General features: G+C 37.6%; 1 protein-coding gene across 1 annotated transcript; it reads left to right on the top strand.

Moving 5' to 3' along the window:
- The first annotated feature begins 872 nt into the window (after positions 1-872).
- Positions 873-5,480, top strand: zic4 (zic family member 4). The gene is given in 9 exon segments (XM_028434073.1): positions 873-1,448; positions 1,450-1,845; positions 1,848-1,893; positions 1,896-2,344; positions 2,346-2,469; positions 4,340-4,369; positions 4,372-4,470; positions 4,473-4,603; positions 4,605-5,480. Coding segments are annotated over 9 exon segments (1,593 nt in total). The 5' UTR covers positions 873-1,304; the 3' UTR covers positions 4,779-5,480.
- The last annotated feature ends 10,849 nt before the right edge of the window (positions 5,481-16,329 follow it).

Below are 16,329 nucleotides of genomic sequence, written 5' to 3'. Positions count from 1 at the left end.
TTTAAAAATATGAAAACTCTAAAACCTTTTCCGTGTGAAATATGATTAAAAAAATATTCTCATTAACTAAAAATATACATATATTGTTGATGTTTGTAAACTGTTGAAGGAGTAAAACATTAAGTAATCAAACAACAGTAAATCACATGGACACATTTGAAATTTTAGAGCAATTGTGAATTTTACGTTAAAATAAAAATAAAAGCTAACTTGTATCTTTCTTTTTTTTAATCTTCAGTTGAGTCGCGTTATAATTTATAATAGTACTTACTGTGCTGAGAGCTCGTGTCTGGAACTTTAAACTTGAGCGTGCACCATCCCCCGTGACCCTCGTCTGCTGCCGTCCCGGGTCTATAGCAAAATTACCCCGGATCATAACAACAGGTCCCGTCCATTACACTTTTTTTTTTTTTTCTCCTCGGGACAATGGCTGCAGCTCGTCTCGCGCACACTTAACACACACGCGGACCCCACCAGCCAAAACACCGAGTAGCGCGCGCGTCGAAGGGCTGGAGCTTGGAAATTTAATCCTAACCATACATTTAGCGCAGCTATGGTTTCTATTTGGACTATGGACTTTTTTCTTTTTTTTTTTAATCTCCCACGTGGATGTTTTTTCTTTTTTTAGCCAACACCGTTTTTCAGCGCGCTCAAAGCTGTGCGTAATTTGTGCGTAAAGTTGTCCCAACAGTCAACGCGGCTGCTAAATAAAGATATCACTGCATTATTTATGATCGTTACAACTTTTAATGTGACAATATGCATATTCTACCGTGGCAGTCTGTTTTGTAGTGACATAATCAAAGAGGAGGGGTTGCTGTTTCAGAGTCGCGTCGGCTTTGTTCATCCGAACAAAAGAACGGCGAATGTGGATCTGGATCATCTTTTAAGGACTTTTATTGTACAATAATCTTTGCATAACAACTTTTTTTCCCCTTCGTCCTCCTGCATTGCCTGAGGCGCTGCGCCTGCGCGTTCTGCTGCTCGCTGTCACTAAGACATTTTTCTTCACGTTGGAAACTGTCACTCGTGACGTCAATCTTGGAGTTCTGACCAATTAGAGCGCGGGATGATTGTTTAGCTCCACGGGCTGCAGCGCCTACCATGAATCTCTATTCAGTATCAAAGCGTCCTGCTGCTGCCTCTCAACCGAATGGGATTCCATGTAGTCAGCCGATAGACTTAACTTTATAAAGTTTTTTTTTATTTTTTATTTTTATTTTTTTTCTCATTGCGATTAAAATATATTTGTCATCATCATTATAATTTTGCCTGCTGTCAAGTTGCTCTAAAATTAGGAAGTAATGAGCGTGGATGCATTGGGAAGCCCCGTGATGGACCCTACGTTTTCCAAACGGAACACGGCGCTGAGATTAGTTGACTTGGCAGGGGCTCACCACCATCACCATCATCACCACCATACCCCTCAGAGCGTGACAGGCTTCCCGGGGTTTTAGCAGCCATCCACACTCAATGGCTCACTCGCACCCTGGGGAGATTACTGCGGAACCCCGCCTGGGGCCGAGTCCATTCGGGCCAGAACACATGGGGCACTCCGCGGCCCTCAAAATCAGCCCAGCCCATCATTATCCCCACCACCACCATCACCACCACCACAATCATCATATGGCAGGCCACCGTGAAGTGGTCTCCAGTCAAACAGGAGCTTTTGGCCCGGTTCAGCCGACGTCGGTCCCTTATTCTATGTCCCACACGAGCCAGGCTTTATCCGCAGGTAGGGATTTCCTCATCCGGAGAGATCTGACAGCTCCAGCCATGCCAGTTCTCTCTGACCAGTCCGCAGGTTCAGCCTCTCACCACGGATTGTTTGTCTCAACAAACAGGTAGCTATCCCCGGACACTATGGACACCATCCAGACGCTGGGAATCACTCCCTCTCCCCGGACTCCATCACGAACAGACTTCTAGCGGATCACCGGGTGGCCAAGCCTTGAACGGACAAATACGTTTAGGTCTGCCTGGAGAAATGTACGTTAGGTCTGATCACTCCAGGGCTGATCCGTTCTCCGCCTCGCATCTGCATGGCTATAGTGGACTGAATCTGAACATGAATCTCAGCTCCCACCCCCACCACCACCACCACCCCCACCACCCCGGAGCAGGAGCCTTTTTCCGCTACATGAGGCAACCGATCAAGCAGGAGCTGATCTGCAAGTGGCTGCAGCCGGAGCTCGCCCCGAAGAAACTTTGCTCGAAAACTTACAGCACCATGCACGAGCTGGTGACGCACGTCACGGTCGAGCACGTCGGAGGACCGGAACAGGCGAACCACATATGTTTCTGGGAAGAATGTCCGAGGGAAGGGAAGCCTTTTAAAGCAAAGTAACAAACTTGTGAACCACATACGAGTTCACACCGGAGAGAAACCGTTTCCATGCCCGTTCCCAGGCTGTGGAAAAGTGTTTGCTCGGTCGGAGAATCTAAAGATCCACAAAAGGACGCACACGGGTCAGTATTTATTTAATTTTTTAAAAATATATATATTTTTAATTATTATTCATAAATACAGAAATTGAAATTACGCATTAACTGCAATAATGGACTGTAAATATTGTGAAAAGTTTCTACAAGTAAATGTGTGCACCGTATTATCTTACAATAATAAATCCTCATTTATGTGCACGTTGCCAACAATCCATCTGATTCCCAGAGGGAGCAACAGCCACTGGTCACTATTATAAAGCATGCATTTATTATACTGCAACTCACTCATATGACAATTACATGCTCTTATACTATATATATATATTGTATTTATTTTATTACTGTGAAGCATTGTGACTATTGTCTGTGAGAAGTGCTACACAAATACTTTTAATTACTACTTACTTAACATCTTCTTTACACCCCAGTACAAAAACTGAGGCCCTGTGCAAGGTATAGGTTAGGTATGATACATGAGTGGCAAAGATATGTTCACCACATGTTTGTTGTTGTTGTTTTCAGTTTGATTGAGGCTATATGTTTATCATTTCTTCCTTTTTAATTTTGGAATTCCTGTTTATAGACTGCAGCTATGAAGCTAAAACAACTATTATATAATATATATTATATATATATATATATATATATTATATCTATATATATATATATATTATATATATATATACCACAATTATCACTGTTTTGTGCAAAATAATAGTATAGGCTAATGCAATGTGTGACACAAACCAATGCAGTGCAACAAGTCTACATGGTTAAATCTTCTTTAACACCATAAATAGTTGGTGTGATACATGTTTAAAGACAATCTGACAAAAGCAGGTGTGATTTCTTAATTTTTCCTCTTTGTTTTGGATTGTTTGCAAATATTGATAGCGTAAAGCATGCCACTAGTGAACAAGTGAACACAGAATGGAAAATGTCTAGTCAGACTTCTAAATGATTACGCTGACTACAGTGCATTCCTCGATGCCCCCCCCCCCCCCCGAATTTCTGCAGCTTTTGCATTTGCTATTATTCGTATAATTTGTCCACATTACCTAAGTACAAATCTGTGAAATGATTTCTGTGTGTTGATTCCCGAGGGGCTCGGTCTTTGGTATCATGTTTAAAACCTATTGCAAAGTGTGGTTATGACTGGGGCTGCCCCTGGGGTCCCTTCCTCGACGCTTTCTTGTACTACACTAATATCCTTGATTGGCTCTCTCAACCCAACAGCTGAAGGTCAAATTGATATTCAACCCGCAAGTGTAATTAGACAGAGGCAATTATATATTCTCAAAAGCTTCCATCGGGGGAGAAAAATCAGCAGTGGAGGATCTGCGTGTAATTTATTCAGATTGTCTTTTTTTTTTTTTTTTTTGCCATGTCATAATCAGGTAGAAATACTCATTATTAAGATGCAAAATTAGGGCCAGTCCTTAAAATGTGCAGGGTTAAAAAGCAGATATAGGCTGTGTGAGCTGCACAGTAGGAAAAGGGCTGGCTCTGGTGTTACATTCATTTATCATGATTTTTCACTTGGTCGTGGCCTAAACACCTGTGCTCACATAGCTCATGGTTTGACCTATATCTGGATGCAGAAGGGACTAAATAATACTCTTTACACCAGATTGAGGCAATAAATAAATAAATAAATAAATGCTTGCGGTTTGTTTGGACACAAGGTATCTGAAAGTACAGATTTCCACTGTAATTTCATGCTTTATTTGTGCACATTTTATATTTTACTGTTTTTTTCATTTTTAAAAATTATAATAATTCGCACATTAATGTTATATATTCAGCAAATAATCACACTGTAGTGAGACCTCTGCAGAATAATAAATGTTGACCCATTTGAAAAAATAAATACTTTGTCTATTGCTGTTAACAGGTGAGAAGCCTTTCAAGTGTGAATTTGACGGCTGGACAGACGCTTTGCCAACAGCAGTGACCGGAAAAAGCACTCCAACGTCCACACCAGCGACAAGCCCTACACTGCAAAGTGAGAGGCCTGTGATAAGGTCCTACACACACCCAGCTCCTGAGGAAACACATGAAGGTCCACTGCAAGTCCCCTCCGCCCAGCTCAGGGTACGAGTCCTCCACCCCCTCCCTGGTGTCCCCCTCCTCAGACCTGGGCCGGGAGCCATGGGGCCTCATCGGTGCTGTCGGAGCCGGTGGGATCCTCTCAGACCGCCAATCTAAGTGAGTGGTACGTGTGCCACAGTTCAGGCGCAAGTGGGGTCCAAACCCCTCCCAGCGGTCAATCCACACCCGACCCTAGAGATGAGCCTCCTTACAGGAACCCAGAACCGAGGGACACATTTTAACCAAGCACAGGGCCAGAACACATTCAAGATTTGGACAATAAAACACCTATAAAAGTCTGTGGAGGCCCATGGTGTACCCACCTTTAAAAAGAGAAGAAAAAAGCCACCCAAAGCCAATAAGTGACACATCAGCCAACCACATGATAAAATCAGATCTGAAATGCACTGATTACAGGCTTATAAAAATAATGTATTTTCAAAACCACAGTAATTTACAAAGGTTGGCTCGGTGAGTCGTGTAAAAATCTAACCGTGGCACAGTATTTTAGCTATAGGCACCATTATTGTAAAAATGATTTTGTAAATTCAAGTTTTGACTTCAATGTTTTTATTTATTTTAAAATTGGGATATTTTGAGAATTTTGTATCATGGAACCAAAGTGTGTGTTTTAAAATTAGAGCAAAAGTTGTACATTTGTGAAGTTGTAACTTTCGATGTGTTGATGTGCATAGTTTTGGAAGCACGTGTCTCAGAGCAGCTACTACCTGTTTGTGTTTACAGCGTTTTTTTGTTTTTTTTGTTTTTGTTCTTGTTTTTGGATGCCAAAGCGTGAAGAACCACTAAACGTGAGAATTTCATACAAGAGAGTGGGAATCATAAATTGTTTATCAAAGTGGGTATTTTTTTTTTGTGATTTTGTATCATTGTTGTCCCCTTTTTCCATGTTTTGAATACCTGAAACGAGCGGCACTCAAAATGCGTACCGGATGCCTTGTTATTTGTGAGTATTTGAATAATCTTGTATGATAAAATGCACTTTGAATTACTTTTTTTTTTATTATTATTATTATCTAAAATGATAACTTTATGTATATATTTTGCAAAACATTTTGTTTAAAAAGTACAATTTATTTGTTTTTTTATTTGCCAAAAAAAATAAATAAAAAAATTATTTTAATTTTCGAGAAAAAAAAAAAAAAAAAAAATAAATCCTCTCCAATATATTAAGGATTTAATTTAAAAAATGAGTTTCCCAGGCGGTCTGGACTCTGTTTAAATCTTACTCAGCTGAACTGTGGGCTTTTGACGCAGACGTTGAACGAGTTTGATGAAAGGCTACAATATTCTGATCCAGACTTCAAAGACTATTTTGTACAAAGAACCATTTTTTTTGTTCAGGACGGTGAATCCTCATGGTGAATTAAGATTTCTATAGCAATAGTCAAGTCAAAACTCAAATGATATGGGGCCAAGTCCGTGGACTGAAAAGCCCGCTCTGAAGAATGTAATATTTGCTTCCCATGGGGTAGGAAACGGTAATCTCTGTTCTTTATGCTGCAGACGAGAGCAGTATAAAGAAAGAAAAATATATTCCTTTTGGTCCAGGCCTACTTTACGACAATCAAAATCCCCCCCCCCCAAAAAAAAAAAAAAAAAAAAAAATCATAATAGACTTTCAGAGCAAAAAAATGAAAACAAACTTCTGATTCATTGAACCGTGTCACAAAACACAAAGAATATACCTTTGGTGTCAACAAATGTCACTGGTTTAAAGAAATAATTCAAACGTGTCGTTTGAAGGAGTTGTAAAACTACTTTAGTTAACAAAATAAATAAATCCAAACGCTAACACAATTTAATACATTTATTTTATTATCTAAACAAAAACAAAAACAAAAAAAACATTAATTTACATTCATCACTTATTTTGACGTTTTACAATGACTTTTGTTTTTATTTTTATTTATTTTTTTAAAATCATTTTATTGTCATTGCACAAAGTATACAACGATATTGCAAACGCCCTCCCCAACAACATTCAAGTACACTTCAATTTCATTTTGGAGTAGTATGTAAAATCAAAAAAAATAACCCAAACAACATTTAAATGTGTCACAAAAAGGTAGAAGTTAAATATTACATTTAGAAAAGTATTGGGGGAAAAAAAAAAAAAAAAAGTGAACATCTGGGCACAAACTCCTGCTTTGTGCCCAAATATTTGGTTAAAGGCTGAAAGTTAAAGCCACAGTTCGTTATATAGAGTTGGTTAAGTTTGCTGAAAGTTTTTCTCTCTTCTCTCTGTTGACAATGCGCAACTTGAGGCAAAGAGGGGGGAAAAAAGCACTTGAGCCACGATCGGAGCATGTGTGAAGACACAAGAGGCTAAAAACAAGTATAAAGTTGGATCTCAATTGAAATGCGAGCTTTTGAAGTGGGACTTTGTATCAGATGGATTCTTTCCAGGGTCGTCTGAACGACGTAGATGAGACGAAAGCCTTTGTCACCGATTTGTTGGGCTTCTTTCTATTGGCTCGTCTAAAGCTTTTAGTTCCAGTCGTCAAAAATGGACAAGAACTAACTGAGACGCGTAAAACATGATCCATTCAACGGTGAATGTGGCGCATTGGCGACATGTAAAAAGAAAGGCAGTTTGATTGGAAAATAAGCAAAAGGGGGCGAGACGGAACACGATCCACTGACAACTGCGTGCTTTTCTATTTATTTCCGTTTCAATGTTGCATTTTTATCTGTGGAATAATATTAAAAGTTGTAAAACTCGCTGAAAAGTAGAATTACAAGTGCAGGAGTGTTGTATGGCGCATGCATGATGTGATCTTTGTTCTACATAAGATGTCTTAAAGTCTAACCACAAACGGGACACAGATTTGAGTCGTAAAGCAGGTTGGATTTAAAGAGTGTGAAGTGGTAGAACTACTGAAAACACTTCAACTCTTAAACTCCTGTCATGCAGACATTAGATGGTGATACAAGACTGACATCCTCAGATCCATGAGATATAAAGTCTGAGGTCATGAATTGAAAACAGGTGTGTGTGCGTGTGTGTGTGTGTGTGTGTGTGTGTGTGTGTGTGTGTGTGTGTGTGTGTGTGTGTGTGTGTGTGTGTGTGTGTGTGTGTGTGTGTGTGTAGGTCTACTACAGTTCACTAAAGAGGCACAAACAGGAAACCAGTGCCCACCATTCAGTTTGTCTTGATGAAATGATCCACAATAAGTGCAGACGACTGTGTAAAAAAAAAAAAAAAAAGAAAAAGGAGGGAATAGGGGAGGTTTCAAACTTTTTTTTTTTTTTTTTTTTTTTAAAGCGCTACAAAAAAAGAAAATGAATCAATTTCCCTCCTTACAAATCTCCCTCAGTGTATAGACTGCATCCTCAGGCTCATTTGAGTGTGAAATATCATTTCTTTGTAAAATAACGGAGGCGGTAATCCGACTTCCGGAACTGTCCGGCATTATTGAACAAAGCCCCTTTAATAGGGGGATTAGCAGGTCTAGGAGTAAAAGGCTCCAATGCAACCCCCCCACCCCTCCCTCTCCCCCACCGCCACCCCCCAACAAACACACCACCACCATCCTCATCATTCTCCTCATCTCTTTTCTTCCACGCCACCCCACGCTTCACCATCAGCACCTCCAACACCAGGCCAGGTCATAATTTATCAGGAATGAGGTGAGATGAAATTGACATGCACAGAAAAAAGCAGAAGAGAGAGAGGAGAGAGAGAGGAGAGAGAGCAGAGAGAGAAGAGAGAGAGAGCGAGAGAGAAGGGGTGGGGGAACAGGTGCTTAGATATTGTAGTCAGTCTTTATATATAAACTATATTTTTTTATCTTCATAGTACATCCAAAAAAAACAAAAAAAACGAAACACGTACGCTGGTCTGAAAAAAAAAAAGATAGTTTTAAATCTAAGTTATAATATATACATACATATTAATAGATCAAAGCTTGACCAACTATAACATTTTTTCGGCCCAATACCGGATATTGGAGGTTTAAGTCGATATCCTAATGTATCTGCGAATAAACGACGTATTGGTGATAGACAAATAGTATTGATATACATTATATATGAAGACAAATGTTTGTATACACCAAATATGATTAAAAATGAAAAATGCAAACACGATTCAAATTTAAATAAGGTATTTTAATTAATATCACTATCAAGAGATAAGGACAGTAAGACACTGATAAATGAGAAAAGACCAAACTGTATTTCTGTAATACAAATGAATACACACTATATAAAGTGGCTTAGCAAACATGAAGTAAACATGGATAAAAATGAAAATACACTATAAACAATGAACTAGTAACTTCTTCAAGTGTTGTAATTTTGTAACTTATTAAAAAAAATTAAAATTAAGTAACATATTAAAGTCCAATAAAATTGTCTGAATATTGACCTACGTCGATTAATCAGTGATAGCTGCAGGAATAGACATCATATTGAGAGGGAGTATACTGTATATAGGCCTTTAGATATGAAAATAATAACTATTTTATCAACGTATGGATGAATAATGATTGAGCTTTGAGGTCAAGAGGTAAACTGTGCTGAACCTCAAGTTAAATGCAACCATAAACCCTTGTCATGAATATTGATTTTCTTCTTTCTTAAATTCTGATACCATCCCAGGTTTCCATAGGGATTGTGATATATAGGCTGTGTGAGCGTTAGTCATAAAGATTGATGACAGCATTTAAAGCTGAATTAACTGTATACATCATTTAAACGATGAGGCTTAGGGCTCTCCACCTTCAGGTTCGGTACAAAGCGAGTATATGAGTTAGAAGAAATTCAGAAAAGGGAAAGAGGAGCAAGCTGTGGAGTAAAGCCCCGCCATTTTTCTCTGCGAACTGCTTTCACTCTGTTTTTTTTTTTTTTTTTTTTTTTTTTTTTTTTTAGGATTAGCACCATCCACAGATTTCAGGAAATCAATTTATTCTACTTTAGATGATCAGCCACCCCCCCCATAATGCGAATCCAGCCCCCCCAGTAGCCACATAGGCCTGAACAGGGATTTCCAACAACCTCCACATTATTATGGCAGAATGTGCACATACTTCACACCTGCACTCTGAATAGAGCTCCTTTTCAGTGTATGATACGCCTGTTGGCCTTGCTCTCAATGCAGCTGCTTGAATAAAGCGGAGACCCCGCTTATTTGGACTCTTTTGATGTAAAGTCTGCCCCCCCCCCCCCCTCATTTGATGTTGCAGTCTATATAAGATTGTCTGCTTAGGATGAACTACGACTGGCATAATTGAAGGAAGCAATTTCATACACGTGTACACATATTGCAGCAACTTGAGCAAACATATGGATCTAAATATTGTTGGGCTCTATTCACATATTTTGTGTACATTTGAATAAGTGGATGTGAGATTAAAACATGCAATATTTGTTTTTTTAGAGCCAACTATTGCATGAACAGAATTCTGGATACACATCCTGCTTATTCAAATTACTTGTTTATTTGTTTTTTTTGTTTTTTTTTGTTTTTTAAAGCAAAGATTTACAATTTATAAAGCAATAGAAATAGAAAAGCAGGTGTTTACAAAGGTGTGAGCTGTTCAACAAAAATAATAAATACAGTTCAAGAATTGCAAATATATAAAAATATATATATATATAGTCTTAGCATATATCCTGATTTAAAACTTTTACTAAGTAAATAAATACGTTGTGGATGACAGGCACATAAGTAAAATATAACATTGTTCGTGGCATGTGTAATAAATAAATAAATAAATAAATAAATAAATAAATAAATAAATAAATAAATAAATAAATAAATAAACTAAATCCAATTGTAGGCCTATAAAATAGGCCTTTTTTTGGGTCAAGTTTTCCGGAATTTGATTAAGATCTTTATGTAAAAAGTAACTCCGCAGTGTGAAGAAGAAAGTTAAAATGAAACGAATTTTCCTGCTTCTGCTCTTGAACTGCTTCATGCTCAAAGGAAATGAGGCGTTTTAGGACAAAAAAAAAAACCTCCTACTGGTTTAGCCAAAGCCATCATGGCAAAAGTGCGCTCATACACTGAGTAAAAGAGATATATATCATCATATATCAAAAAAAGCACAGTATTAGGGGATGCAAATGCTGCCAGCATTATGAATCATCGCTTTATCTGCACTATTTCACCCGTCACAAAGGAAATATGTCGCAAAGACACCAGCTTAATGCACAGTTTGAAGAGAAACATAATGCATGTGATCACTCTGCAGTATCGAAGACTTTGGGTCATTTCGCCATCTCCCGCAGGAAAGACATTACGCCTGTGATATTTACATACTCTTTAATATTTGTCAAACATTCATAAATTACGCACTAATGAAATGTTCGACGGTCCTTGGAGATGGAGCTAATGAAGACAGAGACTTTCCCCCCGCTTCTGACAAATCTTCGTTAGGTTTACCACCATTCTCTTTAGCACGCTCTATTAACTATTATTATACTTATGTCAGGGCGCCGCTGACACGTTACGACATCAGGATCACCTGCAGTAGGTGGGCGCGCAATGGGACGCAAATGGACTCCATCTATAACGCCAATAGCCTGTATAAAAGTGTTATGTGCAATTGTTTTTAAATGCATCACGGGAATTTAAAGTTTGTAAAGAACAAAATGCATATTATTATTATTATTTTATTTTTTCCCCCTAAATGTTTTGGAAAAATGCTGTAGGACGCAAAGAAAAACAGAAAATATTCAATTCATCAAAAAGAAATTGCTTGTGAACAAAAAACTGAATTAAAAAAAAAAAAAAAAAGGTTTGGACTGATTATACTATTTGGTTTTTATTTCACTCCTTGGTTTTTATTTTATTTTATTTTTAAAAAAAAATATTACACTACACTGAAAAATCACGCAGATCAAAACCACAACAACCTGAAAAATCATGCAGCGAAGGGGGAGACATTGTCATTGCAACAATTTAGATCCTTGGAGACGTGTTTATTTGACAGAGTAAATCCCCAGTGTGTCAAGGTTGTCATATTCCCCTCAATGTCCAATGCAAATGCAGCGGTATAATCAGATGCAGCAGCATGACGCGTTTATTACTTTGTCAATCACATGCTGCACTATAAAAAAAAAAAAAAAAAAAAAAAAAAGCGAGCCCTCGTCCTGTAATGTTAATAATTAGTTCTTAAATTTCTGTGCAAAAAAATGAAAATAAATAAATAATAATTTAACATTTAGATAAAACAAATAAAAAAAACATTTTACAACCAGTACAGTATGACATCAACTAACTATTATTAATTTATCTGCTGAAGAAGCAAAAGCAAGGCAAATATCTATATATATATATATATAGTGCATTTTATACACAAGGCAATTCACGTGCTTTACATGATAAAAAAGTGCAAAAAAAAAAAAAAAAAAAAAAATCAACAGCTTAAAAATCAATAACAACATTAAAATCAGCAGTAAAAACATTTAAAAATCAGCACCGTTTTCGTCCATGCACGAGTAAAAAAAAAAGAAAAAAATCGATTTGCCCTATTCTTGGTTTTAACAACGCGTTTCTCCACAGAAACATTGTTTAACCGTCATTTATCTTCATATTCTAACTTTTGTTTGGTAGACAAGGATTCTTAGACTACAAGCAAAAAAAAAACCAAACTTTAAAATATATCATTTTTGTTTTAAGAGAGCCTTGTGGTGTAATAAAGTTATTTACAACACAATATTATTGCAATACACACACACACACACACACACACACACACACACACACACACACACACACAACACACACACACACACACACACACACACACACACACACACACACCACACACACACACACACACACAGATAGTGTGTTAAGAGCTGTCAGGAAATCAACCTTTTTGAGTCCTTTAGCAGACGTTAAGGCTGTCTAATTTCTAGGCATAATTAACTTTATGCTCGAAATCAATTGTTTCCTGTACACAGCCAGGGTCCAGGACTGCAAGCAGTGCGAGGCCTATTTGAGCATGTGAGAAAGCAGGAAGCAGCCCTACCTGCCACTCATTAGGCACCACAAAAACTCAATACAAAGAGGGGGGAAGAAGGATTAGACCTGCTCGTTATACCTGCCGCGCAATTAACACTACTTATTCTTCTAATCCTTCTGTTCTAAATAATTGAACTTGCAGAAACAACAAAAAAATGGTGGAAAAAACTAGATCGAACGACTATAAATTAGGATTGAAGACAATTTCATTTAAAAAACAAAAAACAAAACTACACTTTATATTCGATGTTTATATCTGTGATTGTTGTTATTTTAATATAGCAGTGTTTCTCAAATTGGGGTACGTGTACCCCTAGGGGTACGCAATGGCACTACAGAGGGTACATGAGAGAGAGAGAGAAAGTGTGTAGAAAATTAACAAATAAAGTATCAGTCTTGGTCCATGTATGAGATGACTCCAAATGATAAAAAAATAAATAAAAATAAAAAAATAAATAAATGAAAAACTTTAGAAATAAATCTATTCAGGAGGCACTACATCAGTGTTTTTCAACCTTGGATTCGGGACCCCATGTGAGTTTTCAATGGGGTCGCCTGAAATTTCTGAACAATTTTAATAGATTTATTTATTTATTTGAACTCTTATTCTTTTTTTTTTTAATTTGAATTAAAACAACACAATCTTAAACAACTATTTCTATACTTTCACCTTGTGAAATAAAAATCTAGTTCAACTAAAATGCAGAATAAATAAATAAATATATAAGTATGAATGTGAGCTCAAACATGATCAAAAACTAATTCTAAATTTAAAAAAAATGTCTTTGGGGTCGCCAGAAATTCTTGATATCAAAATGGGGTCACGATCCAGTAAGGTTGGGGACAACTTCACTAAATACTGGTTCTTTCCACTTATTTACAAAATGAAGATTATTTCAAATGTGTGTCATCACTCGTTCATTCCATTGTTTTGCTCTATAGTTGTTTTTAAATAGTAAATTATTGTCTAAGCAAAATGATGCAGTCGGGCAAAATAGGTTATTTAGATTCAGAAATAAGATAAAGGGGGTACTTGAGCTAAAATAATAAAAAAACTAAAATAAATAAATAAATAAAAACTTTGAGAACCAATGTCCCATCAGGTACAGCTAGAGATGCAGATTTCTCTCTCTCCCTTTTAGAACCAGAGGTAGCAGCGACCCTTTGTGCCCGTTGTGTTCTAGGTGAATCGCAGCACACTTGAACTGAAAGAGGACTTGACCTTTGCCTTTATGTTTTCCCCAATGTTTGTCTAAATCACAATCCTCCTTTGTGCGCGGACATGCGCTGCCGTGACGCGTTCCCCATTGAGCGCATGGATGTGCGCAATTCGGACAAAAAGTGGAGAGGACGTCGGCGGTTTGTGGGTGTTTGTGAACTTCTTCTCGGAAGCGATTCTTAACCCGAGAAATGCAACTGGAGCAGACGAAAAAAATAATGGTATAATGGTTAATCAGTGGAGATGGAAACACTGGACACGCCGCCCCTGAAACCTGACATTAACTGGAAAAACGCAGCGTGAAGAAAATGAAGGAAAAAAAAAAAAAAAAAAAAAAAGCATTAGATGATTAATTTCTTGCGGCTGTAAACGCGTTCTAAACGCATGAAGGACCCCTGCGACGCGCTTCATATTTGCAGGCGGGATAAACTTGTTACCATTCATGTCACCGCAGAAGTCTACCTACATCTCTGCTGGAAGGACACACGGGTCAGTGGAGCTCTGCGAGGTGGGATTCCTCCTTTCTGTCACTGGTTTCTAATGAATTGGATGTACACAAATAAGAGCATGCAGGGCAGTAAATAAAGTGACCACAGGATGAGATACAATTGGAAAAAAAAAAGAAAAAGCGTGTATTCATTATTAAATCATTCAGAGGAAATACTAAACACTAATGTCAAACTCATGGCCTGGGGGCCAAATTCGGCCCTTTGGAGAATCCAATTCGGCTCGCAGGAGAAAGAAAAATGGCAGAGAAAAGCATGAATAATTGTGGAAATGAAAATCAACAATATTTTATACTCACAGTTTTCCCAGTGCTTCTATCGCACGATTGCAGTCCTTTTTAATGTTAAACTTTCTTGTTTTGTACTTTATGTATATATGTAGAAGCGTAAGAACAAGGGAGCAATAATGTTGAAATTACTTGTTTTTCCACATAAAATCTGTGGCCCACTTGAGATCAAACTGCTCAGTATTTGGCCCCTGAACTAAAATGAGCTTGAATCTATTTCCTACAACACCCACGTTGTGCCCCTGCATGTGCAATAATTAATTTTTGATCTCTGATGTGTTCTCCTATCAGGAAAGTTACTTCACGCCATGTTCTGAACTCCCTGACTAGTTAAAAGACTTCTCCATGCATGGGCGTGGGTGGTGGTGGTGGTGGTGGTGGTGAGCTATAGATCTGAAACTGTACTACTGAGGTTTTTCTCCTTCAGTCCCTACATGTCTTCCTTACGTAAAAAGGAATTAAAATGAACACAGGGTTGAATTCACCAATGGTGATACAAATTGTATAGTTGATGAAATTATTAGCACCAGTTATTAGTAGGGCTGGGACGATGCACTGTGCTCACAATACAATGCGATAGACGATAACGATGCGATACAATATTTTTGTAAAAGGAAAAAAAAAAATTGCACTGCAAATAACTGTAATATAATAATATAAGAATAAAAAACTAGTGTGTCTAGATTAGTTAGGGATACCTTTTGATTGGTGTAAAATTTAAGCAGTTTTACTTTGGCAATCATTGCCATTTTTTCTGCATTTTGAGGAAAAATATCTGTTATTTTACTATTGGACCTGGAATAACCTTATAAGTAGGTCAATACATTACAAATAAAACATATTTTTTGTGCTAGCACAGTTTAAGGTTGACCGATACTAACATAGTAAAAATTGGTTAATTATAATTGACCAAGGTATGGAGTTATGTTACCCTTACCCCACATTATGAATGGCCTTCCGCGTCACGAGTCACCATCGTCTATAGCAGGGGTTCCAGACTGGTCTCACCCTGGGACCCACATTTTGCCACGGTCATTAAATCGTGACCAACTTTTTTTTTAGAATTTAACTAACCAAATTTAGTTTTTCAAAAATAGCTGTTGGAAACACACATATAATCTTTTAAAACATAAATCTATATATTTCCTAGACAAGTCCAACATGAGAGACATTTTGACCAGCTGTCCGTGACCCACCCAGTACAGGTCTGCGATCCACTTTTGGGTCCCGACCCACCAGTTGAGAATCGCTGGTCCATAGAATGGCTTTGAGCACAAAACTGACACCACACTTTGAGACTACATATACCTGGCTGTGTTCTAGACTCTACTTAACAACCCTGGCAAGTCAAACCTTAGATGTATTGGGTTTTGAGCCAATTCCATTTTTAGAGGTTATACAGCTCCTGGACTAGATGATGTTTTGTTGCATTAGTAAAGTCTAGTAGGCCTATACACTGTGTGGATTTCTTTTAATCTGGCCCCACCTTATCACGATACAACTCATACCATCAACGATATCTGCAGATATTTTAATATCCCAATGTCTTTTCGCGTGTTTTGTTTTCTTTGCTATGATGTGTTGGAAATGTTGGAGAAGGAGCTGGAACTGCCACAGCTGAGTTTGTCTTTACCCGTTACTCCTTTAAACATCTTTTCTAAACCATGACTGAAAGAGTCACGGACTTAATATCATCATTAAGGTAATACAGTCTCCTGAAACGTATCAACTTTAAAATATTGATAAAAGGCTTCCATAACGTACATTTATGGTTATGTTTGGGAT

The sequence above is a fragment of the Gouania willdenowi genome, chromosome 20 (genome assembly GCF_900634775.1).
Source record: "Gouania willdenowi chromosome 20, fGouWil2.1, whole genome shotgun sequence".
NCBI classification, from domain to species: domain Eukaryota; kingdom Metazoa; phylum Chordata; class Actinopteri; order Blenniiformes; family Gobiesocidae; genus Gouania; species Gouania willdenowi.
Note: the sequence above shows the minus strand (reverse complement) of the source record. Positions and strands in the feature narration are given on the sequence as shown.